The sequence below is a fragment of the Nannospalax galili genome, unplaced genomic scaffold (genome assembly GCF_000622305.1).
Source record: "Nannospalax galili isolate Female #2095 unplaced genomic scaffold, S.galili_v1.0 scaffold385, whole genome shotgun sequence".
NCBI lineage: Eukaryota > Metazoa > Chordata > Mammalia > Rodentia > Spalacidae > Nannospalax > Nannospalax galili.
In genome coordinates this window covers 1,973,608-1,999,470 of record NW_008354956.1, presented here as the reverse complement: position 1 = coordinate 1,999,470, position 25,863 = coordinate 1,973,608, and the positions used below count along the sequence as shown (strand labels likewise).

The window sequence follows — 25,863 nt, the reverse complement described above, 5'->3', positions numbered from 1 at the left end:
CCAACCCACTGTTATCCCCCACCTTGTTCCTTTAGAAAGAAGTGATCCAGGCCCTGCCCAAGCTCATCAAGCTCAACCCCATTGTGGTGAGGGAGGTCTTCAACCGCCTGCTGGGCACCCAGCATGGTAGGTGTGCACCCTCCCTGCCCAACTGGCCCCTGGCTTCCCTCCTGGCCAGGTAGGAAGTGAGGTGGGAAGGGTCCAGGGAGGCTACAGTGTCCTCAGGCCAGGGTTATTTTGTCTCAAATGCCAAGAAACAAACAACCAAAAAAAAACAAAAAAAATTACCCAGTGATGTGGAAACAACCCTCCATCTGTAGTCCCCAGTGGCTGCAGTTAGGAACACAGCAGAGGGATGTATTCAGAGCACCTTTGAGTTCTACCCCACCACTGTTACCACCACCACACACAGCAGGAGGCTACTTCTCTGTCCCAACACAGTGGAAGGTTCTAGCCACTTACTGTTCAGTCCAGTGCCTGGTCCTGCCCTAGCCAGCCCTAACCTGCACCTGCCCACAGTGCTGTGTGGACTCAGTGCTGGGATGGCTGGGCCCAGCCCTGCCTTTGGGATGCGCGACCCAGTGGGGAGTGAGAACAGTGGGGCCTAACAGTGGGATAGGGAGAGCAACAGAGTTCAGGTGGCTTTCTCTGTCTCCCCCAGGAAGCAGTGAGTGCCTCACCCGGACTCTCTGCTCCCCGAGTCTAGGGACTCACACCCCTCTTCTCTTAGGCCTTCATTCTGTTCCTTCCCCTACTGCCACCCACTGCAGGTGAAGGGAACTCAGCCTTGTCCCCGCTCAACCCCGGAGAGCTCCTGATCGCTTTGCACAACATTGACTCGGTGAAGTGTGACATGAAATCCATTATCAAAGGTGAGGCACCCCTGTTCCCACAGCGCCTACCCTGCAGACTGGAACCTAGGCCTTGGCCACCACATGGCCTTGCTGGGACATGCCACATTGAGGACTGCTACTCACTGTTGTCCCTGTCCTTTCCTACCTTCCCTCCTTGTAAGACACATTGGTGCCTCATGCACCCTGGCATCAGGTGGTCCTAGGGAATGAGGGCCATCCCTCCTGCCCTGGCCCAAAGGAACTGAAGGAAGTAGAGCCACAGAGGTATAAACAGGTGCCAGGCCCGAGTTAAGGCAGCTGAGGGCCTCCATGGTAGGGGTTGGTGACTGTCTGACTGGCTTTGCTCTCACAGCAGCCCAGACACTCCCTCCAAGCCAGGCTCTCCCTTCATGCCGTGGCCTGCTCCTGCCATCCACATGGCTCCTGTGTAGACAGGACGTGGAGTTCCGCAGAAGCTAAGCCATGTAATGGAAAACAGGATCTGGGCAAAACCTACTGAGCCAAGAGGGGCTCTGCCCACCACCAGCCTCCCCTAGGAAGACCATCCTCTTTCCCTCCTCCACAGGCTTTGGGCCAGAAGCAGCTCTTTCCCAGGAGGTGGGGGCCCTGCCTGTCGCCCTGTCCTCCGATTCCTCCACTCCCCTGGGTGTTGGGGTGTGCTTCCTCTGTCCCCGCCTTTCCTGTTCCAGCCTGAAGTGGCTTCTTCAGCGGTTCTTCCATAGCCTTCCTCAGCAATTCCTCAGACAGGAGAGGAGCTTGTGAAGACAGGACTGCAGGCACTAGGCCTCTAGGGAAAGGGAGCAGGAAGTGTCTCAAAGGTCACGGATAGGGGATATGGGCTTTAGTTTCCCTTATATACAACCACCACACATTCTTTATTTTAAAAAAATATGTCTTTAAAAAAAATTTTTTTAGCATGCTGAGAATGAACCCAGGGCCTCATACACACTAGGCAAGTGTTCTACCAACCAAGTTACACCCTCACTCCTCCTTGACCCCTTTGATGCACAGAAGAGTCTGTCTCTCCCACCCCCTAGTAGCCCACTCCCAAGAGCAGTCTAGTACTCTGCTCACAGTGTGCAGTTTGAAGGCCTAGCCTTGCTGTGGGATTCAGGAAGGGCTTACCAGAGGAGGGAGTGCCCCCTGAGCAGGAAGGGGGCTCGTTGAGGTGACAGTGGGGGAACCAGCTGTAGAGGCTGTGAGCTGAGCCCGGCTGGGTCTAGGGCTGAGGGAGGAAACTGGCCTTGGCTTTGTGCAGTACTTTGGAGGGAAGATACTTTGGCCATTTGGAAGACCCCTCAGGCTGCTGGATGGAAAGGATTAGAAACTTGAGTGGGAAGCCTAAGGCAGGCCTAAGTGGGCTCTCAGATCACCATGCACTGGAGCAGCTGCAGGGCGCACAACCTGCAGCCCTCAAGTCCTGGCTGGCCTCCTCTCTGCCCCTTCAGCTTGTCCCACTGCCTGCAGTGCCCACTCCTGTCTTTGGGTCCCCTCCTTGCAAGACCACCCTCCCCTCCGCCCTTGAGGATTTGGGGGACCTCTCCTGGCTCAATAAAGACTTCCTGGTTGACACTTAAACATGGCCAGTGGTGTTTGGGGAAGGGCTTCAGAGACAGCTCCTGGGAGCCCCATTAGCCCAGTCTTCCCCAACTCTGCCATCCACTCCCTGGAGAAGGACCCCAAGCAAGATCTGCATCCTCTGTTGTCACAGCTTTCTGCATCCTGCTGGAGCTAGGTGCTAAATTAGGTCCTCCTGTGCCCAGCCCCATCTCCCCTTGTCCCTCTCTCCCCTGCTTCTCTACTGAGTATCATACCCTTGTTAGCCTGGGTCAGCCTCTGCTGGAGGCCCACCTGTCCCTTCTAGAAGGGGCTAGCAGACATCTAACCCCAACCATCCAGCAGGTTTCTGCTGCCCCTTTTGGGCCAGGCAAACCCTAGGAGTTGGTATGTCCCCTGGCGCCTCAGGGCTGTCCTCCCAAAGATACTGAGGTGTCCCCATGGCCCAAGCATGGGGTTCCCTGGGGTTTGACACACCTGTCCCAGTCATTTTGGGGACAGGACCACAGGTGCTTTCATAAGGAGCCTTTAAGAGTTGGGGGTGGGGAAGTTTGGGCAGTGGGGCTCCCACTTCCCTGGGGACAGCCCGGCAGGGAGGACAGGCCCACTCTCCGCCTCCCCGCAGCCACCAACCTGTGCTTTGCGGAACGGAACGTGTACACATCGGAGGTGCTGGCCGTGGTGATGCAGCAGCTGATGGAGCAGAGTCCCCTGCCCATGCTGCTCATGAGGACCGTCATCCAGTCCCTCACCATGTACCCTCGCCTGGGGGGCTTCGTTATGAACATCCTGTCTCGCCTCATCATGAAGCAGGTAACCTGCCTGGGCCATTTACCCTGGCAGTAGGCAGAGAAAGAACCATAGTGAAGTGAATTCCAGAGGGCCTAGGAGCTGGATCCAGACTCTGGGACCCCTGCCCTGCCTCTTGCAGTGTCCTCTCTGACTGGTGGCTGCAGAGTGGCCAGTGAAAGTAGCTGGGGGGAGGGATGCGACGAGAGCATCATGGGCGGCCACTCAGACAAGATTTAGGGTTTGGTTTTTTGGGGTTTTTTTGTGCTTTTTGTTTTTTGGGGCAGGGTCTTGCCAAGAACTCACTCTATGTAGGTCAAGCAGGCATCAAACTCATGATCTTCTTGACTCACCTCCCAACTTCTGGGATTACAAACATGAAATACCATGCCCAGCTAGAAATTAGGGCTTTTAGAAATACCATGTGATGATGACCAAAGGTAGCCCCCACCGCTAGACCAGGCTGAGTCTAAAGACCAGGCTCAGCCCCACCCATCTGGTGGGGAATTAGATATACCTGTGGCCAGTCTTGCCCCCTCCTGAGCCTGAATGGGACCCTGCGCCTCTAGCCTGTTTAACGCGGCCAGTGGCGCCCTCTAGAGGCGGCTGTGAGAACAGCATGACATGGTGCTGGCCTAACCCTTGGTCTAGCGCCGATTTGGATTGGGGGAGAAATTGGGGACCTTGGTGCTGTCTCTTATCTCGGTTGTCTTCCCGGTCCAGCTTCCTGATAAGGAAAGTAGCATCCTCGAGGGAAGGCAGGTGTATGTAGCCAGAGGAAGATGTCAGGGTGTAGGGTGTGGACCCCGATCTTGGGCCATAGGGATCTGCCTAGGGCTGCTCCTAATAGCTCCCTCCTGCCCCGTTCAGGTGTGGAAGTATCCCAAAGTGTGGGAGGGCTTCATCAAATGCTGCCAACGCACCAAGCCCCAGAGCTTCCAGGTCATCCTGCAGCTGCCACCACAGCAGCTGGGTGCTGTCTTTGACAAGTGCCCTGAGCTCAGGGAGCCACTCCTGGCCCACGTGCGCTCCTTCACCCCGCACCAGGTACCTCAGGGCGGGGCTCAGCAGGCAGGGTGGAAAGGGGCTCTGCACTTCCACCGAAGGGCGGGGATGCAGGGTTATGGGGTGCCCCAGAGGGTCTCTCATTCATTTGCACAGCACCCTATCCTACCCTTTACCTAGCAAGCACATATCCCCAACTCCATCATGACCATCTTGGAGGCCAGTGGCAAGCAGGAGCCGGAAGTCAAGGAAGCACCTCCAGGGCCCCTGGAAGAGGTGAGGGCGCTGCAGCCCACCCACCTGGGTCCTTCATCCCAAAAGGCTCGGCTCTGAAGCCTGCAACTGGTAAAACGGAATGGGAGGGGCCATCTTGCTGTGCCAGTAGAGAGCCTATGGAGCGTATACTTCTTGCTCCCAATAGCTTGGTGGGCTGTCTCCCCCATCCTTTATGGGCACCCTCCCAGAGCTGTGCGCCCCTTCCCGCCCCAGGATGACCTGGAGCCCTTGGCTCTAGCGCCGGCCCCGGCCCCGGCCCCAGCCCCGCGGCCCACTCAGGACCTCATCGGCTTGCGCTTGGCCCAGGAGAAGGCCCTGAAGCGGCAGCTGGAGGAGGAGCAGAAGCTGAAGCCCACCGGAGTGGGAGCGCCGACCGCCACCTCGTCGTCGTCCTCCTCGGCCCGCCCTGGTCCTCCCCAGGCCGAGGAAGCTATGGATTTCCGGGAGGAGGGGCCCGAGTGTGAGACCCCAGCCATCTTCATCAGTGTGGACGACGACTCCGGACTGGCCGAGACCGCGCTCCTGGACTCGAATCTCGAGGGACCCCTGCCTAAGGTAGGGGCAGGATCAGGGCCGCGGGATGGGGACGAGGGTGCCACCTCGTCTTGACCTGCTGCCCCTTGCCTTCTCTGGCCACCAGGAGGCAGTAGCGGTTGTGCCGACCCCCAAGGATGAGAGGAGCCCTCAGAACCTCGCCCATGCTGGGGACGACGCGGTGAAAACCTCCAGCTTGGAAGCCGGGGAGCCGGAGAGCAAGGGGAACAGCTGACGCTGCGGCAGCTTGTGGGGAAGGGGCCGGGCTACCTGGAGCTTTGCCTTAAATAAAGGAGGTGGCTCAGGGCGCCCTGCCGTGTCCTCTCTGCGCGCGCTGGTCAGAGTCCGGAAAGGCCGGAGGGGGCGCCTGCGCGCACCCCACTCCTCTTGCAGGCGCCCCGCGCCTGGGTAACGGCCTAGTGCTACTGGTGCTGGGACCCCCGCAGTGGCCGGCTTCTCTTGTTCACACCCATTTTCAAGACATGGGGGAGCCACCGCCCAACCCTGACCCCTCTACCCAGAGTCCAAAGACTTCCCAAAATTCAGACAGGCGCAGTCGGGAGGCCTCGCAGCCCCTGATCACCATCCTGGAGGATGTGCTGCGCAGACCTCCGCAGCAGAGCAGTCAGGGCGCACCCCTGCCCGACATCCCCTGGACACAGAGGGCCAGCCTGACCGAAGATGATAACCTGGCCGAGGAAGGCCCTGAGGGCGGCATAGAGTACCAGCCCAGGAGCCCAAGCTACCCGGCTGGCTTTTCCTTGGAGTTCCCGCCGTCACAGCAGTTCTTCCTGGACGAGAGTGGGATGATGCAGCAGTATCTGGAGGGCCAGGGCCTCTTCCTCCAGCAACTGGAGTCCACCTACCAGGACCCGGGCACCAACCTCATGGGCCAGTTCAGCATGTACCAGAGAGAAGACCAGCTGTTCGGCCAGGCCACCCAGCACGGGCCCTACCTGAGGGATGACCCTGCCCTCCTCCTAGGGCCCTCTGATCTGGGCTTCATGCCCTTCATGGGAGAGGTCCCTGATCCCGAACCCCGTGAGCTGGCAGTGCAGAACGCCAAGGCCTACCTATTGCAGACCAGTGTGAACTGCAACCTCAGCCTGTGAGAGAGGGTGGGAGGTGGAAAGGTGGGGACCAGGCCAGGAAGGGCCCTAGCCAAGGTTACTTAAGGCCCTAGGGTCTCTGAAATGGGAGGTTGACTCTTTAACTGCATCTGCCAATCACTTTTGGCAGCTAACCCAGGAGAGTTGGGGAAGAAATAGTACCTGGAGCTGACACAGTGGTGCACATTCCTCCCTGACATCTAGTCACCACTGAGATTAGTACAGCAGCTGAGCGTATTTTTACAGGAGACTGAACCAGAGAGGTTAGGTTGCTTATCTAATATCACACAGCCAAGATGCAGGACAGCCAACATTCTAGGACAAGGCATCTGGCTCCCAAGGCCCTCTTGTCCACTAAACTAATCTTCCCAGAGCCACTGAGCTGGAGTCAGTTCACCCTTCCCCCTTCCCTTAGGTCCCTTATAGAGAATGGACTATAAACAAGAGACAAGGCAAGGTTGATGGGTTCAGGTGACGGGAGTGAGGGGGTAGGAGAAGGCATTTGGGGGTTTTGTTTTTGGAGACAGGGTCTCACTCTGTAGCCCTCGCTGGCCTGGAACTTGCTCTGTAGACCAGGCTGGCTTGTAAATCAAAGAGATCCAACCTCCTCTCCTGGGGTTAAAGTCATGCTCCTCCACACCTGGCAATGGGGTTCATTTTGTTTGGGGACCTGAGGGAGTCGAGGCAAGGGCACTTCCAGATAGAAGAGTGGTCCCAGACACAGGGTACAGCACAGCCTTGAAAAGGAGGAGGCTGGTGTGTCTGGGCTCCAAGGAGGGAGAGTAGGAGGAAACCAGGCTGATGAAGCCATGCGTCTGCCTAAAGAGCAAAGCTGACTCCATCCCTCCCACTTTCAGAACTTGCTTTTTTTTAATTTTTTCTTTTTTTGTGTGTTTTTGAGACAGGGTCTTCCTGTAGCCCCAGCTGTCCTGGAACTCACTATGTAGACCAGGCTGGCCTTGAACTCACAGAGATCTGCCTGCCTCTGCCTCTGCCTCCCAAGTGCTGGGCTACAGGCGTGCACCACCATGCAGGCAATTAGTCCTGTTTCTGTTTAAAAACAAGAAAAAGAAAAGAATGTGTACATGTGTTTCTGTGCATATATGAGTGCAGTACCTCTGGCACTGAATCCAGAGGGCATTGAATCCCGTGGAGCTGTAGTTACAGGCAGTTGTAAGCCACCTGATATGAGTCCTGGGAACTGAACTCCAGTCATCTGCAAGAGCAGTACACACTCTTAATCACTGAGCCATCTCTCCAGCCCCACCCCTCCCTTTGTTGTTGTTTTGGTTTTGGTTTTTTTTTTTGAGACAGAGACTCAAACACTCAAACTCACAGAGATCTGCCTGTCTATGCCTCCCAAGTGCTGGGATTAAAGGCATGCAGCACCATGCCTGTGCACCCCCCCCACACACACTTTTAAAAGATTTTTAAAAATATATTTTTATTTTATGTGTACGAGTGTATTGCCTGTATGTATGTGAGTGTACCTGTATCGTGCAATGCCACGGAGGTCAGAAGAAGGCTTTGGGGTCCCCTGGAACAGGAGTTAAGGATAGTTTGTAACCACCATGTGGGTGCGGGGAATCGAACCCGGGTCCTCTGCAAGAGCAGTCAGTGCTCTTAACTGCTGAGCCATCTCTCCAGCCCCTTAAAAGATTTTTTTTTAAAAAAGATTTATTTATGGGGTTGGGGATTTAGCTCAGTGGTAGAGCACTTACCTAGCAAGCTCAAGGCCCTGGGTTTGGTCCTCGGCTCCGGGAAAAAAAAAAAAAAAAAGATTTATTTCGTTTCTTTGGCGTGTATGTGTATGCCTGAGTATATGAGCACCAAGTGTGTGTAGACAATTGTGAGCCACTGTGTGGGTGCTGAGAATCAAAACCAGATCCTCTGGAAGAGCAGCAAATGCTCTTAACTCCTGAGCCATTTCTCCAGCCCGAGATATTTTTTTGTTGATTTTGTGGTACTAGGTTTGAACCCAAGATTTTACCCATGCTAAGCAAGCACCTTACCAGTGACCCACATCCCCAGACCAGTCATATCTCTCCTTATCTTCCCAGTGTCAAGGAGGGTCTGTCCCCCACCACACTTCAGACTGTTCACAAAGAGGTTTGCACACAGCAGAAGAACACATGTAGATCTTTGGGATCGGACCAGCCTGGTTTCAAAAACTGCTGTGTCTCGACCTCAAGTTTCCTAAGTCCGCCTTCCTCGGCTAGAAAATGAGGGTCATAATTATTGTAAGGATTCAGTGTTGCTCTTGAAGTCTCAGCTTGGTGCCTGAATTAGCTGGCCAGAAGCCACAGGGGTAGTTTTCACTATGGCCTCCTCTCCCTTCTCAATCCTCCTCTACATGCTGGGCACCTGCCCCCATCCCGGCTAGGAACCCTGACACTTTTGCTGCTTCCATTCCAATCCCATTTATTTATTTATTTTTATTTTTTTTGTTTTGTTTTTCATGCCTTATTACATTGGCTGTGACCACTAAAACAATATTAAATTAGAAGTAGTTTAACCAGATGTTCTTGTTTGTGGCCAGCATGGGCTCCATGAGATCCTGCCTCAGAGGGGTGGGGAGGGAGAGAAGGAGAAACAGGAAGGAAAGAAGGGAGAGAGGGAGGAAGGAAGAGATACTAGCACTCCATGCTGACTGTATATAGCTGACTGCCTCCATAATCAGCATGTCAGTTTCAGCAGGGTAGGAACATTTTCTGCTCCCTCCTGTATCTCCAGCAGTAGATACAGGGTCAGCCACACAGCTGTAGGCTCAGTGAACTGAGTGATGTCCCCCACCTCCAACTCCTCCCTGGACGCAGGTACGAACACCTGGTGAACCTGCTGACCAAGATTTTGAACCAGAGGCCTGAGAACCCCTTGTCCATCCTGGAGTCTCTGAATCGCACCATGCAGTGGGAATGGTTCCACCCCAAGCTAGACACCCTTTGGGATGACCCTGAAATGCAGCCCACCTACGAGATGGCAGAGAAACAGAAAGCCCTGTTCAGCAGGGGTGGCAGAAGAGAGGGCGAACAGGAAATGGAAGAGGAGGTGGTGAGTGGGCTGGTGGGGAGGGACGGGAGGTGGGGTTGATGAGACCATCAATGGTCACAGTTAGTGCTGAGGTCTAGAACAGGAAGACTACAGAGTCTACTGTGTGTGAGTGTGGAGAGGGACAGAGGGCCTTGAAAGCCACATAAGCAGTATCTGGGACACCAAGGAATGCTTGGGAGAAAAGAAACAGCTGCTCAACCCTGTTTTAGAAAGCTGACTCAGGATGCCATACTGTTCATGGCAACAGAAACACCCTCAGGAAATAACAGTTCCCTGAAAACATATTTCTGTGATAACCCGCTGCCTCTCAGTCTCTGAACTAGGAACCAATTGCTTTCTTTCCTTCTGCTCAGTTTCCCCATTTATAACTTAAAGCCTGCTAAGAACTCTGCCACCCACAACCCAAGAACATTCTAGCATCCTCAGAAGATTTAGATTGATAGTCCTTTGTCTCCAGAATTGAATGAAGGCTAAAGCAAAAGGATTGTAAGTTTGAGGCTAACCTGAGCTACACAAAGAGGTTTCAGACCAGGCTGGGCTACAGCGTGAAACCTGGTCTCAATAATAATAATAACAATAATAATAATAATAATAATAATAATAATAATGGGCCGGTGAGATGGTTCAGTGGGTAAAGGCTCTTGTCACCAAGACTGGTGACCTGAGTTCCATCTCCTGGACCCACATGGTGGAGGAAATAACTGACTCCTGAAAGTTATCTCTGATCTACACACCCACACACTCATGAGCACACTGTAATGAAGTAACTTTGAAGCCCCCCCCCTTAGAGTGCCTGATCCCAGGAGGCCCACCTCCTTGGAACATTTAAAGTGCGTTGGGTTGCAAGTGACGGACCATCACCAACAGAGGAGTTTCTGTCTGCTAGAACAGGAAGGCTAAGATAGGAACGGCAATTTAGCAGTGTCCCTGAGGACCAGCTCCACATTCCCCCACATCACTACTAGGGTATAGGATATTGTCAGCCATGCATTGTCTATTGGTTCCCCAAAGAGCTGCTGTGACTCCAAGCTTCACATCCCCCATTTCAGTCAGGAAGAGAAGATGAGGGAGCTGAAGAATGGTTCACCAGTTAAGAGCACTGGTTGCTCTTGCAGAGGACCCAGATTGGGTTCACCAGCTCTATATGGCACCTCTCCCCTGTAACTTCAGTTCCAGGGAATCCAATGCCCTCTTCTGGCCCTCTGTGGGAACTGCATGCACATGGTGCACTTACATACCTGCAGGCAAATACTCATATACATAAAATCTTAAAAATAATAAAAAAAAAATTTTAAAGAGAGAAAAGGAGACCAGGAGTGGTGGTGCAGACCTTTAGTCCCAACCAAGCACTAGGGAAGCAGAGGCAGGCTGATCTCTGTGAGTTCAAGGCCAGCTTGGTCTACACATTGAGTTCCAGGCCAGCTGGGGCTACAGGGAGACCCTGCCTCAAAAAAAGATTGGGGGAAAAATGAGTGAGAAAAGGACTTTCCCCTGCTGTGGGTTTATCTTCTCTTTCCCATCAAAGTACACCCTCCCTACCAACATTCCTAAAACTGGTGGCATGCACAGCTGAGGTTTCTTGGCTTTAAGCTAGAAGGCTAGTGAGATGGCTCAGCAGGTCAAAGTACTCGCCTCCAGAGCTGATGAACTGAGTCCCATCCCCCAGACCCATATGGAGGAAGGAGAGAAGCACTCCTTCCAACCTTCCATCCATTCATCCTTCTGCAGACCGACAGCCCGGTGCCCAATATGATGGAGACTGCATTCTACTTTGAGCAGGCAGGCGTGGGCCTGAGCTCAGATGAGAGTTTCCGCATCTTCCTGGCCCTGAGGCAGCTGGTGGAGCAACAACCGATCCACACGTGCCGCTTCTGGGGCAAGATCCTGGGGCTGAGCCGTAGTTATCTGGTGGCGGAGGTGGAGTTCCGGGAGGGCGAGGAGGAGGAGGTGGAGGAGATGATGGAGGGCGAGGTCTTGGAGGCTCACGGCGAGGAGGAGGGCGAGGAGGAGGGCGAGGAGGACGAGGAGAAGGTGGTGGACCCGGTGCCCAAGCCACAGTGGAAGCCACCGCCCGTCATCCCCAAAGAGGACAGCCGCACGGGCGCCAACAAGTACCTGTATTTCGTGTGCAATGAACCGGGCCGGCCATGGACACGGCTGCCGCACGTCACGCCTGTGCAGATCGTGCAAGCCCGCAAGATCAAGAAGTTCTTCACCGGCTACCTAGACACTCCAGTCATCAGCTACCCGCCCTTCCCTGGCACCGAGGCCAACTACCTGCGCGCGCAAATCGCGCGCATCTCGGCCGCCACGCACATCAGCCCGCTCGGTTTCTATCAGTTCGGTGAGGAGGAGGGGGATGAAGAGGAGGAGGGCGGCGCGGGACGCGACTCCTTCGAGGAGAACCCCGACTTTGAGGGCATCCCCGTGCTGGAGCTCGTAGACTCTATGGCTAACTGGGTTCATCACATGCAGCACATCCTGCCACAGGTAAGGAACAAACTGCATCCCGGTGCCCAGCCCAGGACCCCACCCAAGCCGGCACAGGGAACCCCCGTGATGAGAGCATGCTGCTGCCCTCTGCTGGCCGCTGTGCTCCACGACGTCCCTCCACCCACCCTTCTGCCTACCCATTATCTACTTACTCATCCATCTGCGGATCCATCCACCTATCCACCTACTCATCATCCACCAACCCACCCACCCATCCACCCAACTACCTACCTATCCATTCACTCATCCACCCATCTATCCACCTGCCCACCTACCCATCCCTCCATCTCCCCACCCATCCATCCACCCATCCATCTACCCACTCACCTGTTCATCTCCCCATCCATATCAATCCATCTGCTCATACATCTACTCAAACATTCAACTGCTGGTCTAGCCACCTACACATCTACCTACTGGTCTATCTATCCATCTAACCACCTATCCAATTGTCCCTCCTTCTTTCCTTGAATTGGTTGACAGGAATGAGTTGATAATCTCCTGATGGAAGCTTTGGGATCAGGTGTGGTTTGGGTCTCTGGATCTTTCAGACTATAAAAAGCAGCTGGGCACACACACCACTCATTAGGACACAGGTCAGGTGAGGGCAGCACTGTGGTCAGAATGCAAACACATGGATATTTCTGCTTGAAACTGGAGTCATCGCTTATCAGCACAGGTCAGGGCTGTTTGCAGAGTAATTTCCCAGAAAAGTGTCTACAGTAACTAGTCCTAACAGTAGTTTTTTTCTTCCGTAGAACAAAGGCTTTTATGATTTTTGGATTTTGGACAGGAGGTTGGATTGCACGCCTTCTGGGTCCCAACTTCAGCCACAGGTTTAGTAATTCCAAGAAGATGCTGGGGCCTAACAACTTTTTAACTCATTTTTAATTTATTCATGCATTTATTGTGTGTGCCTGTGCGCACATGCTCAGGTTTAAGCTACCATAGCCAACTAAAATAACTCTAACTCCTTTGAGATTAGGACAAATACCATTCCCATTTCATCGTTGAGGAAACAGGAGTTGGTGCTATGCTACACAAGTGTCTGTTCATTCATTCATTATTTAAGAAGCATTCATGGGGCTGGAGAGATGGCTCAATGGTTAATGGCTACTCTTGCAAAGTATCCACGTTCCATTCCCAGCACCTACATGGCAACTAACAACCATCTGTAACTCCAGTTCCAGGAGATCCAACACCTTCTTCTGACCTCCTCGAGTATTGCATGACATGGGTGCACTTATGCACATGAGGCAATACACTCATACACATACAATAAAAATAATAAATATTTTTTTAAAAGAAGCATTCATTGGGGCTGGAGAGATGGCTCAGTGGTTAAGAGTGCCATACCGCTCTTGAAAAGGACTCAGGCTTCAGTTCCCAGCAGCCATGACAGGTGCTCATAACTGCCTGTAACTCCAGCTTCAGGGGATCCAACATCCTCTGCTGGCCTCTGTGGGCACCTCTGTGCTTACATGCACAAGCCCACAGTCAGACATACACATACACACATATATTTTTAAAATATATAGGTAGATGCACCCGTGTTGTGCAATGCCATGGAGGTCAGAAGAGATCTGCATAGCGAATCCCAGGCCAGCGAAGGCTATGATGTAGTGAGACCCTGACTCAAAACAAAACAAAACAAAACCAAAAACAGTGCCAGAAAGATGGCTCAGTGGATAAAAGGTGCTTGTTGACAAACCTGAGGATCTGCACTCCATCCCCAGAACCCAGAACCCAGAACCCACATGGTGGAAGGAGAGAACTAAGTCCTGAGAATTATCCTCTAACCTCCACATTTGTGCATAGGCGTGCCCACACACATACACACTAAATAAATAAATAGACAAACAATCAAATACATGTAAGCAAACAAAAAGTCAAGTATGGTACTTCACCTATAATCCCAGCACTCAGGAGTGTGAATAAGAAGGATCACTGCAGAGTCAAAGCTAGCCTGGTCTACATAGTGAGTTCCAGGCCAGCCAGGGCTATGTATCAAGACTTTGCCTCAGTAGTAAGTACTTCCCTAATCCTGGGTTTGATCATCAGTACAAGAAAGAGAGAGAGAAAGAGAGAGAGAGAGAGAGGGAGGAGAAAGAAGGGAGGGAGGGAGGACACGTGTGCTCATTGTCTTGAGGATACCATTGAACCCAATACCAACCCAGTGAAGGAGGCACAGGTGACCCTCCCACTTCACAGATAGCAAATGCAGCAGTCACCCAAGGAGAGAAATATTGAGGTCTCTCTCCTCACAAAGGTGTCTCAACACCCAGTGTACACTGAATCTGGGACTCCTGAGTGAGTAGGAGTCTCTGTCACTGGGAGGCAAGGGCCCCCAGCTCACAACAAACTCCCAGCCTATTCCTGTCCCATAGACTAACCGACTACTCCTGGATCCCAGAGGACAGGATCAGTGTTCGAGTGTCCCACCTGACCCTTCACTTCCTCCCCTAGCAGGCTAGACTGTGCCTTAGAGTGCCGCCTGACCTTCCTGTTGCACCCTCAGGGCCGCTGTACCTGGGTGAACCCTTTGCAGAAGACAGAGGAGGAGGAGGAGTTGGGGGAGGAGGAAGAGAAGGCAGATGAGGGGCTGGAGGAGGTGGAGCAGGAGGTCGGACCCCCGCTTCTGACCCCTCTCTCGGAAGATGCAGGTAAGAGTCCATGGATTGGGGCAGGTGCAGGGCCAGTCTGGGAGCGGGTGGTGGGAAAGGGAGTGAAGCAGATCCTTGGGCCACAGGTGCCTCACACCCTCTGAGCCCCAGTGGCTTTTTCTTATATAAAATGAGCATCAGGCTGGGTCTGGTGGCACAAGCCTGTAATCCCAGCTCTTGAGAGGTAGAAGCAGGAGAATCAGGAGTTCAAGGTCATCCACAGGTACCATAATAGTATTGAGACCAGCCTGGGCTACATGAGACCCTGTTTCCAAAAGAACAAAATTAAAAAATGAGCATTATAGCTGGGTGTGGTGGTGTGTATGCCTTTAATCCCAGCCCTCAGGAGGCAGAGGCAGGCAGGATCTCTGTGAGTTCAAGGCCAGCCTAGTCTACATAGTGAGTTCCAGGACAGCTGGAGCTACAGGGAGACCCTGTCTCAAAAAGACCAAAAAAAAAAAAAAAAAAAAAAAAAAAAAAAAAAAGAGCATTAGGACACTGCCTTTCTCACAGGGCTGGGAGATTGTGTTCATACTGTCAATAAACCACATCTGGTACACTGCAGTGACCTTGGAATATGGTCTCTTTCCTTTTTTATTTTGGGGGTTGTCATGGGCATTGCTGTTTGAGGCAGATCTCTTTTTAAAAAAAATTTTTTTTTATGTGTATAGTGTTTGCATGTATGTAAGTGAAACCATTTCATGCAATGCCAGCAGAGGCCAGAAGAGGGCCCTAGATCCTCTGGAACTAGAGTTTCAGGCAGTTGTAAGCTGCCATGTGGGTGCTGGGAACTGAACTAGATCCTCTGCAAGAGCAGCCAGTGCTCCTGATTGCTGAGCTGTCTCTCCAGCCCCCAGGTCTCTTTGCCCAGGCTGGCCTTGAACTCTCATTGATTCTCTTCAGCCTTCTGAGTGCTGGGATTATAAGTGTGCTCCCCTACACCTAGCTGGGATATGATTTTTTGAGCCCTACCTGGGTTTGGGAGAGATAAAGAGCTCTGCCAAGGGAAATAGGCTGGGAGCAGGATGTTGTGTGAATGGACAGGAATTCCCTGAGGTTGAGGCACTTGGAGGAAGAGAAAGGAGACTGGGCTACATACAGCCCAGGGCCTGTGCACTGCCCCTCAGCATCCTGGTCAAAATGCACAGCTGGATTGAGAGAAGAGTCCCATAGCTCCCTGCAGGCAGCATGCTCCCTAGGCCTTACTTGCTACCTTGCCAGGTGGCATGAGCATCTTCATTTCCTGGGTATAGTCACTGAGGCACAGGCAGGTGAACAGGCTTCCTGGGGACACACCAGGAGAGAGAGGCCCTGGGGCCAGGTTCCAACACCAAATCCCATGCTATTAGTTGTTGCTCCTGCCTTTTGCAGAGTTCCTCCTCTCTCTTCTCTCTGCATGCCCCAGGGGTGGGGGGACGGGACAGGACTTGGGGACCCCCTGACCTCACTGCCCCTCTCATCCCCACTACAGAAATCATGCACCTGTCGCCGTGGACCACCCACCTCTCATGCAGCCTCAGCCCACAGTACTCAGTGGCAGTGGTGCGCTCAAACCTCTGGCCAGGGGCCTATGCCTATGCCATTGGCAAGTACGTCTTTCTGTCCCAGAGGGTCCACGGGGGATAAAATAAGAAATCTCAAGACCAATCAGGGCTTGGTGGCTTAAGCCTATAATCCCAGTGTTCTAGTTTGTTTCTCCATTTTTGTGACAAAACACTCTGACCAATACCAGCTTGGGGAGGAGAGGGTTTATTTGCTTACATTGTCATTATTTGGCTTCATCAGGGAGCCCAAGGTAGGAACTCAGGGCAGGAATCTGGAGGTGGAGCCGAAGCACAGGCCATGGAGGAAAGCTGCTTACTGGCTTGCTCCACTGACCCCGATCAGCCTGATTTGTTTTTTAAATATATATATTATTTTTATTTTATGTGTTTGCCTGTATTGCCTGCATGTAGGTAAGTGAGCCCATGTTGTGCAATGCCCATGGAGGTCAAGAAGAGGCTGTTGGATCCCCTGGGACTGGAGTTACAGACAGTTGTTAGCTGCCATGTGGGTGCTGGGATTTAAACTCAGGTCTTCTGCAAGAACAACCAGTGTTCTTAACCACTGAGCCATCTCTCCAGCCCTTAGCCTGCTTTCTTATACAACATAAGACCACCTGCCCAGGTGACACCATCCAGAGTTGACTGAGCCTTTACATATCACTCAATAATCAAGAAGATGCCCCACAGGTATGGCCACAGGCCAGTCCAATGGAGGAAGTTCCCCAGTTAAGGCTCCCTCTACCCACATGTGTCAAGTTGACAACTAAAGCTGTCCAGCACACCCAGCTACTTGAGAGGCTGAGGCAGGAGGATCTTGTGGACACAGTTCACAGCCAGCCTGGGTAGCACAGCCAGAGCCCATTGCTGACCATCATATCCCAAACCAAGGGTGTGAGCTTCCTGGATGAGAGAGGGATGAGGGACTGGCCCAAGGTCACATGACACTTGTAGGATGTAGACCTGGATTTCCAGCCCTCTTACAACAGGGGTGGGAGTCAAATTTCTGTCCTGGGTCCCTAAACAACTCTTTCTATTGTAAAGATATTCTCTCTATGGGGAAGAAATCTTCCCTACCAGAATTCCTGTTCCTTGTTCTTGAAGGACTAGCCTGAGTCACCCCCGCCAGCTGCAGTATGTCATTCAAGTCTCTCTAGAGGGGCTCCCAGTCCTGCACAGCCTGGAGAGCCTGACTACATTATCCACTCTGGCCACCAGAGGGCAGGGCCTTTCCATTTGCAGTTTGAATACTCACTGCTTTATTGGGTTTTTGTGCTCAAAACTAAGAGCAGGGTTTAGTGGCTTGAGCCTATATTCCAGTGTTCTAGTTTGTTTCTCCATTTTTGTGACAAAACACTCTGACCAATACCAGCTTGGGGAGGAGAGGGTTTATTTGGCTTGCATCATCATTATTTAGTTTCATCAGGGAGCCCAAGGTAGGAACTCGGCAGGAAAGGATTTCATGGACACTTGATACTTTAACCACATTCTTATCTATTATTATCTTGTCTGAGATTAGACTTTTTCCAACTCCCTATTCTAGCTATTAATGGGGAATATTATACAGATTTACAGTGAAAAAGAGCAAATGGGGCAGAAAGAAATACAGAATGTACAGGATGGATTGAAAACGAGCGCTAGGAAGATGGAGCCAGGGCATGTGCTGGAGAGGATCATTTGATAAGGAGATTAAAGTGATTAAGGAGGGGCCTAGAGATTCAAACACAAACAGTGGTGAGAGTGCCTCCAGGGCAAGACCACACCCAGCTAAGCCTCCAACTTGTGAAAGGAAAATGCTGCAGGGGCCACTGAAGAGAAAAGCTTCTAAACTGGATAAAGCAGGCTGGAGTCCACCCCAAACTGGCAGTCAAACTTGGCAGTGTCCTTCCCTTCACCTGGTGCTGGCTTTAGAGGCATGAAAGATGCAAGAGTGAAGGGTCATCAGTTCTTCCTTCATGGTTTCAGAGAGCCGCTGAGGCCTGGCAGTGTGCAGCAGGGGTATCTCTGCCTAGAGAAGGCCCTGAGAGGCCACTGCCTGAAGCTGTGAAGCTGAAGCCTGGTTGGCAATGGAGACCCCAAACGTTCGGGATGCCAGAGCTGTGAGGCATCTGCCAAGAAGACCTGCATACAGGGAGTGGTACCAGCCTAAGAGAGAGATGTGTGCTGCACGCAGCAAAGCTGGAGAGGCTGAGTCATCTAAGCCCTTTGGAAGTCCCAGAAGTCAGACATGGAGCTACTGGATTTGGTGTTCATCCTGCTGGTTTTTGGTCTTGTTTTGATCCAGTATTTCCTCCAGTCCTCCCTTTTGGAATGGTAATGTGTATTCAGTTCCACTTTATGTTGGGAGTATGTAATTTGCCTTTTGATTTTATAGAGGCTTACAGTTAAGATATTTACCTGAGTCCACTTTGGACTGTGGACTTTTGAATAGTATTGAGACTGATAATGACTATGGGGACTTTTAAAGTTACACTAAATACATTTTGCATTTTATATGATCATGAGCCTATGGGATAGGGCCAGGGGGTGGAATGTGATGATTTGAATGAAAATATGCCCCATAGGCTCCAAGTATTTAGATATTTTGTCCCCAGATGGTGGTGCTGCTTTGGGGAGGTTTTACAAGGTGTAGCTATCCTGGAGGAAGTACGTCACTGGGGGTGGTCTTAGAGAGCTCTTAAGCCTTGCCAGATTTCCAGCTGCTCTCTTGCTTCCTGTGCCTGTGTGATGATGAGAGCTTAGCTTCTGCTGCTCCTGCTCCAGCCACCTCCAGCCACCATGCCTCCCTGTCATGACGGAATGTAATTCCTCTGGAACCGTAAGCTCAAATAAACTCTTCCTTCTATAAATTGCTTGGGTCAGTGTTTCTATCACAGCAACAGAAAAGTGACTAATACAGCTGGCCTTTGCTCAGCTGCCTTATTATACAATTGAGGACCACCTGCCAAGGTGTGGCACTGCCCACAATGGACTGTGCTGTCTCACATCAATTAGCAATTAAGAAAATGCCTCATAGACATGGCCACAGGCCAGTCCCATGGAGGAAATGCCTCACTTGAGGGTCCCTCTTCCCAGGTGTACCAAGTGGACAACTAAAACTATCTAGCACATGTAGCCTGTAGGAGGCCCTGGGTTCAATCTCTGCGAGTTTGAGGCCAGCCTGGTCTACATAGTGAATTTCAGGCCAGCAAAAACAAACAACAACAACAACAGAAAAACCCCTTAAGCTTAGCCAGACATTTTGATGTACATGTATACCTATAACCCCAGCACTGAAGGTGAGGCAGGAGGATCTCCAGGTAACCGTCAGCCTGAGCTACATGGTGAAACAGTCCCCCAAAGAGAAAAAAGAGAAAAAAGGAGAAAGAAAAAACAGGTTCATGGACCAAATTGTTCCAGGACTACTTGGAGGTTTTCCAATAACCAAATTATCAGTTTTATTTTTAAAATTGAAATTAACTAAAATGAAATAAAACCCACTCCACCCAACAACAGCAAAAACACACATTCTTCTCAAGTGTCCACAGAAACACTGCAGGACAAGGCAAACTGAGTCATCAGACAAGGCTCAGTAAAGTTGTGAGAGGACTGAAATCATGCCAGATGTGTTCCATGACTACCTAGGAATGAGATCAAAAATCAAGAGAAGGAGGGAGGAGCTGGAGAGATGGCTTAGTGGTTAAGAGCACTAGCTGCTCTTGCAGAAGACCTGGGTTCAGTTCCCATCGTCCATGTGGCAGCTAACAACTGTCTGTAACTCCAGTTCCAGGGTATCCTATGCCCTCTTCTGACCTTCGTGGGTACTGCATACACATGGTGCAATTACGTGTAGGCAAAAACACTCATACCTAAGATAAATCAAAATAAATAAAAGAAAGGGAAGGAGCAATGAAATTCACAATATGAAACCAAGACCCAATAGATTCGGAAAACATGAGGGACTGGGGAGATGACCCAGTTGGTGACAGGCCTGCTGCCCAAGCATGAGGACCTGAGCTCCAAAAGCCAGGGGCAGCAGTGTGCATGTGTAACCCCGGCTGTAGAGGAGGCAGATGGAGACAGATGGTTCACTGGTCAGCCAGTACTATAAAATAGAAGACTTCAGGCTTGGTGAAGAGAAGCTGTTTTAAAACATAGGTGGAGGGGCTGGAGAGATGGCTCAGTGGTTAAGAACATTGGCTGCTCTTGCAGAGAACTCAGGTTTGATTCCCAGCATCCACATGGCAATTAACAACTGTTGTCCATAACTCCAGTTCCAGAGGATCTGATACCCTATTCTGACTTCCATGGGCACTTACACACATGCAGGCAATACACTTATACACATAAAATAAAAATACTAAAAAAAAAAACATAAAAAAAACAGGGTGGAGAGTCAGATATGGTGGCGCATCTTTTAATGCCAGCAGAGGCAGGTGGATCTCTGTGAGTTTGAGACCAGCCTGGTCTACATAGTGAGTTTCTGACCAACCAGGGCTACATAATGAGAACCTCTTTCAAAAAAAGGGGGACATGGTTTGGAGAGATGACTCATGGGTTAAGAGCACTGGCAGAGGACCTGGTTTTGGTTCCCAGCACCCATGTGGCAGCTAACAACTGCCTGTAACTCCAGGGGATCTGACACCCTCTTCTGGCCTCTGCAGACATTGCACAACATGGTACACTTACATACATGCAGGCAAAACACTCATACACATTGATTTAAAAACAAAAACCATGAAAGTGAAGAGTGATGGAGGACACTATCTGAGATTGACCTCTGGCCTACACACACACACACACACACACACGCACACGCACGCACGCATGCATAGATGAACACATACAGAAAAACTAAGTTCAGTTCCCTCAATTGCTAGATGGTCTCTCCGGCTGTTGTCATGGCCACTTTAGATCCCGCCTGTACAGCACAGGCGCTTAGGAAAGCTTTGAAGAATGGACAGATGGACAGAAAACCCTGGTGGGGAAGTTTCATCTGACTCCAAGTGACTACAATCATGCTATGCCCATGTTCTATCCCTCTAGGAAGTTTGAGAACCTCTATATCGGCTGGGGTCACAAGTACAGCCCAGAGAACTTCAACCCACCCCTGCCAGCACTGATTCAGCAGGAGTACACCAGTGGCCCAGAGATCATGGAGATGAGCGATCCCACAGTGGAGGAGGAGCAGGCCCTGAAGGCTGCCCAGGAGCAGGCCCTGGCTGCTGCCGAGGAAGAGGAGGAAGATGAGGAGGAGGAAGATGAGGAGGATGTGGAAGACTGAGCTCCCCAAGCTCCTTCCTACAGGCTTTCTACCTTCAAATAGTTAGTTATGATTATATTTTCCTGTTGGCTGCCCTTGCAGGGCCTGGGTAGAGAGGACCGAAGCTGTGCTAAATAAAATTCCCCTATGGCATAGTAGCTGAGTCACGAGTTCATTCATTACCCTGTTGACTCAGACAAAAAGCCAGGAATTTGGGGTTCTTCCTGGACACAGACATTCACTGACCTAGTTACTTCAGTGTTTTTATTTTTGTTTTTTTATATTTTAAAAATATCTTACTATGGGCCAGGCGTGGTAGTACACGCTTTTAATCCCAGCACTTGGGAGGCAGAGGTAGTCTGATCTCTGTGAGTTCAAAGCCAGCCTGATCTACATAGGGAGTTCCAGAACAGCTGGGGCTACAGGGAGACCCTGTCTCAAAAAAGACCCTCCAAAAAAATCTTACTATTTTATGTGTATGAGTGTATTGCCTGCATGTATGTAAACCTGTGTTGTACAGTGCTCACAGAGGTCAGAAGAGGGCATCAAATCCCCTGGAACTGGAGTTACAGATGGTTGTTAGCCACCATGTGGGAGCTGGGAACTGAACCCAGGTCCTCTGCAAAAGCAGCCAGTGCTCTTAACTGCTGAGCCATCTCTCAAATCCCTGAATGTTTTTTAAAAATATTTTTATTTTATGTATATGTGTAAGTTTATGTGCACCATGTGTGTGTACAGTGTCCTTGGAGACCAAAAGAAGGTGCTGGAGCCTCTGGAGCTAGAGTTACAGGTGGTTGTGAGCCTCCTGATGTGGGTGCTGGGAACTGAACTCCAGACCTTTGGAGGAGTAGTAAGCCTTCTCAACCCTGAGCCCTCTCTCTCACTGATGCCTCCATGCTTTTTGTTCATTCATTCATTCATTCATTCATTCATCTAACCATCAAACCATTATCATTATTTTTTAGACAGGGTCTTACACCGTAGCTCAGGTTGGCCTGGCACTCACTATGTAGCCCAGGCTGGCTTTGAACTTATGGCTATCCTCTGCTTTTGCCTCCTAAGTTCTGGGAGTATTATTGCAGGCTGACTCAGACCTAACTCTTTCTCTTTTTTTGTCTTTTTGAGACAGAGTCTTTCTGTAGCCCCAGCTGGTCTGGAACTCGCTCTGTAGACCAGGCTGGCCTTGAACTCTCAAAGATCCCTTGTGCCTCTGCCTCCGAAGTGCTGGGATTAAAGGCGTGCACCACCACATGGGGTCTAACTCTCTTTTTTAAAGGTTTTATTTATTTTTTAGGTGTACATTTTGCCTGTATATATGTATGTGCACCACAAACACCAGAAGAGGGTAGAGGATCCCTTGGAAATAGAGTCACAGATTCTTGGGCTCTACTACATGAGTGCTGGGAATCAAATCCAGGTCCTTTGCAAAAGCCGCAAATGCTCTGAGTCATCTCGCCAGCTCAGATCTCTCTTTTATTTTATTTTATTTTATTTTTTTCTTTGTGAGACAGGGTCTCCCTGTAGCCACAGCTGGCTTTGACTTGCTAAGAGACCAGGCTGGCCTCAAATTCAGAGATCTGTGGGCCTCTGCCCCCCAGAGGGATTAAAGGCACGCACTACCACGCTGGACTTCAGACCTCTTTTTTTTAAATTTATTATTTTTACTTTTTATGTGTATATGTGTATTGCCTGCATGTAGGTAAGTGCACTCGTGTTGTGCAATGCCCTCAGAGGTCAGAAGAGGCTGTTGGATCCCCTGAGACTGGAGTTACAGATAGTTGTTAGCTGCCATGTGGGTGCTGGGATTCAAATCAGGTCTCCTGCAAGAACAACCAGTCTTCTTAACTGCTGAGCCATCTCTCCAGCCCCAAGACCTAACTCTTAAAGGGTGTGCCGGATAACTTCAGTTGTCAATTTGACACATGTATGTAGAGGGAGCCTCAACTGAGGAAGTTCCTCCATTGGACAAGCCTGTGGCCATGTCTGTGGGGTGTTTTCTTGATTGTTGAGTGATGCAGGAGGGCCCAGCTCACTGTGGGTAGTGTCACCCCTGGGCAGGTGGTCCTGTGTTGTATAAGAAAACAGGCTGGCTGGGCATGGTTGCGCATGCCTTTAGTCCCAGCACTTGAGAGGCAGAGGCAGGTGGATCTTTGTGAGTTAAAAGCCAGCCTGGTCTACATAGCGAGTTCCAGGACAGCTGGGGCTACAGGGAAACCCTGTCTTGAAAAGACAAAAAGAAGAAAAAAAAAAGAAAAGAAAGCAAGAGAGCAGGCTGAGCACAGGCGAGGGGAGCAAGCCAGTAAGCATCATTCTTCCATGGTCTGTGCTCCAGGTTCTTTCCCTGAGTGCCTGCCTTGGCTTCCCTTGATGATGGACTATGAGCTGTAAGCCAAATAAACACTTTCCTTGTTAAATTGGTTTTGGTCAGTGCTTTTATCACAGCAATAGAAATTAAATAAGACAAAGGGTCAAGAAAAAAATTGGAAAGGGCCTCTAAGCCTGTGCAGAGGCTGGAAGGCAAACGAGTATGAAGGAGATGAGAGTGGAGACAGGAGGATTGCCATGAGTTTGAGGCCACTCAAACTACATAGTAGTCTTAGACCAGCCTGGGCTACAGGGTGAGAACTCTGTCTCAAAAAAGCAGAACAAGACAGAAAAAAAAGAGGGTGGCCTGGGGCCAGACCACAGAGGGCTTCACTTTCTCTCCTGAGAGCAGTAGGGAGCCACAGATAGTTCTGAGGGAGGGAGGGCCCTGGTCATGTTCATGCTTAGAAAGAACCCTGTAGGCTGAGGATAGAGTTCAGTGGGTAGAGTGCTTGTGTAGCTTGTATGAAGCCCTGGTTGCATCCCCAGCACTGCATAGACTGCGTAGTGGTGGTGTAATACCAACACAGGAGAGGTGGAGGCAGGAGGATCAGGAGTTCAAGGTTATCATCAGCTACACAGTACATACAAAGTCAGCCTCAGCTAGAGACCCTGCCACAAATAAACAAGGCCATATGTATGGGGACAAAAGGAGAAAATCTGGGAACACCTGTGTCGGGGAAGAGGCAGTCTGAACAGAAGGGAGGGGAGACTTGGAGTCTCTTGTGATCTTTGGGACCCCCAGGGCCATTGTAGGGAGCAATAAAATTTTGGGATGAGTTTTGAGTTTTGAAGGATGAGAGAGGTTATTTTGTTTTTGTTTTTGTGAGATCATCTCCCTGTAGCCCCACCTGGCCTCAATCAAACACAAATCTGCCTGCTCTGCCTCTGGAGTGGAGTGCTGGGATTAAAGGCAGACTGCCCTAAGCCAGGTGATGAAGGAGGTTGTTGAGGACAGTGAAGCCATGGAGAGGGGGAACTGTTCCTGGCCTTTACCACTAGTCAGCCACTAGTCAGCAGGTGATCAGCCTGAATCCCTGGGGCTTTGAGTATTTGGAGGAACCAAGAAAGGTAGAGGAGAAATGTTTGGCTATGCTGTAGTCAGTCGGTGCTAGTTGGGGATGGAGGATAGACTTTAAGGTATCAGTCTGAGACACCAAGGGCCAGGGTAGTAAACTGGTAAGGGGTCTGGAGAGATGGCTCAGTGGTTAAGAGCACTGGCTGGTCTTGCAGAGGACCTGGGTCTGGTTCCCAGCACCCACATGGCAACTAACAACCATCCATAACTCCGCTTCCAGAGAATCTGACACCCTCTAATGGCCTCCTCAGACATTGCATACATGGGTGCACTTAAACACATACAGGCAAAACATACATATACAATTCTTTTTTTGAAAAATATTTTATTTATTATTTTCATTTCATGTGTATGAGTGTGTTGCCTGCATTTCTGTGAATGCACCTGAGTTGTGCAATGCCAAGGAGGTCAGAAGAGGGCGTCGGACTCCCTTGGAACTGGAGTTAAGGATGGTTCGTAGCCACCATGTGGGTGCTGGGAATTGAACCCAGGTCCTCTGCAAGAGCAGTCAGTGCTCTTAACCACTGAGCCATCTCTCCAGCCCCACATATACAATTTTTTAAAAATTAAAAAAAATAGAGGCCGGGCGTGGTGGTGTACAGTGCTAATGGAGATCAGAAGAGGGCTATGGGATCCCCTGGAGCTGTTAACCTCCGTGTGGGTGCTGGGAGCTGTTAACCTCCGTGTGGGTGCTGGGAATCGAACCCAGACCCTCTGCAAGAGCAACCACTGCTCTTAACCGCGGAGCCATCTCTCCAGCCCCGTAAAACTTTTTCTAAACTAAAAGCATAAGAATCACGTGGGTTCAGCTGTACCATCGTGAGACGGATTGACACTAGGTAGGCTTTCTTTTGAGGGTTTCTCCGTTGCTAGGCAAATGGTTCTCAGAGCGCCGTGGTTACGGACCCATTAACCGCGCCCCGTAGCCAACCAGAAGTCGTGGGCCGCCGCGAAGGCCACGCCCACATCTTCGCCCCGCCCATAACCCCAGAACCGTTACCTCAGCAACGGTCCGGGCTCGTCTAGCTTCCGGCTTTAGGTGCCAATCGTGGAGGCGTCTCCCAGACGACGACCCTACCCCTTCCGGCACGAGGCCGTCGGCTTCCGGTTGGGGGACCGGCGGCCGGCGTTCGGGCGGCGGCGGGGCCTGGGTAGGGGAGGTGGGAAGGCGGCCAAGATGGCGGCGGGCGGCGCGGAGGGCGGCGCGGGCCCTGGCGCAGCCATGGGCGAGTGCGCGGAAATCAAGTCGCAGTTCCGCACTCGGGAGGGCTTTTACAAGCTGCTTCCCGGCGACGGCGCGCCGCGCA

The 25,863-nt window shown here is 51.2% G+C and overlaps 3 protein-coding genes across 7 annotated transcripts in view; all 3 read left to right on the top strand.

The window, feature by feature from the left end:
* Positions 1–5,326, top strand: part of Sympk (symplekin) — a 36,866-nt gene extending 31,540 nt beyond the window's left edge. For 2 of the 4 annotated variants that reach the window (XM_029555522.1, XM_029555523.1), the window contains 7 exons: positions 36–126; positions 771–872; positions 3,037–3,224; positions 4,071–4,247; positions 4,386–4,481; positions 4,695–5,036; positions 5,122–5,324. In XM_029555522.1, coding sequence (XP_029411382.1) covers positions 36–126; positions 771–872; positions 3,037–3,224; positions 4,071–4,247; positions 4,386–4,481; positions 4,695–5,036; positions 5,122–5,250 — 1,125 coding nt within the window. In that variant the 3' untranslated portion in view covers positions 5,251–5,324. Of the gene's footprint in view, positions 1–35; positions 127–770; positions 873–3,036; positions 3,225–4,070; positions 4,248–4,385; positions 4,482–4,694; positions 5,037–5,121 lie in introns of all 4 variants that reach the window. The other 2 variants (XM_008852063.2, XM_008852064.2) reach the window with 2 other exon arrangements.
* A 171-nt stretch (positions 5,327–5,497) lies between these two features.
* Positions 5,498–21,266, top strand: Rsph6a (radial spoke head 6 homolog A). Of its 2 annotated transcripts, XM_008852061.1 has the most exons (6): positions 5,498–6,123; positions 8,941–9,175; positions 10,904–11,665; positions 14,187–14,331; positions 15,803–15,920; positions 20,898–21,266. In XM_008852061.1, the coding sequence occupies exons 1-6, from the start codon at positions 5,498–5,500 to the stop codon at positions 21,133–21,135; spliced, it is 2,124 nt and encodes a 707-aa protein (XP_008850283.1). In that variant the 3' UTR covers positions 21,136–21,266. The 2 variants fall into 2 exon arrangements, with proteins under 2 accessions (XP_008850283.1, XP_008850284.1); XM_008852062.1 differs by lacking the exon at positions 10,904–11,665.
* A 4,375-nt stretch (positions 21,267–25,641) lies between these two features.
* Positions 25,642–25,863, top strand: part of Dmwd (DM1 locus, WD repeat containing) — a 6,082-nt gene continuing 5,860 nt past the window's right edge. The window contains exon 1 of the mRNA XM_029555525.1: positions 25,642–25,863. This exon is cut by the window's right edge and continues 257 nt beyond it. Coding sequence (XP_029411385.1) covers positions 25,734–25,863 — 130 coding nt within the window. The 5' untranslated portion in view covers positions 25,642–25,733.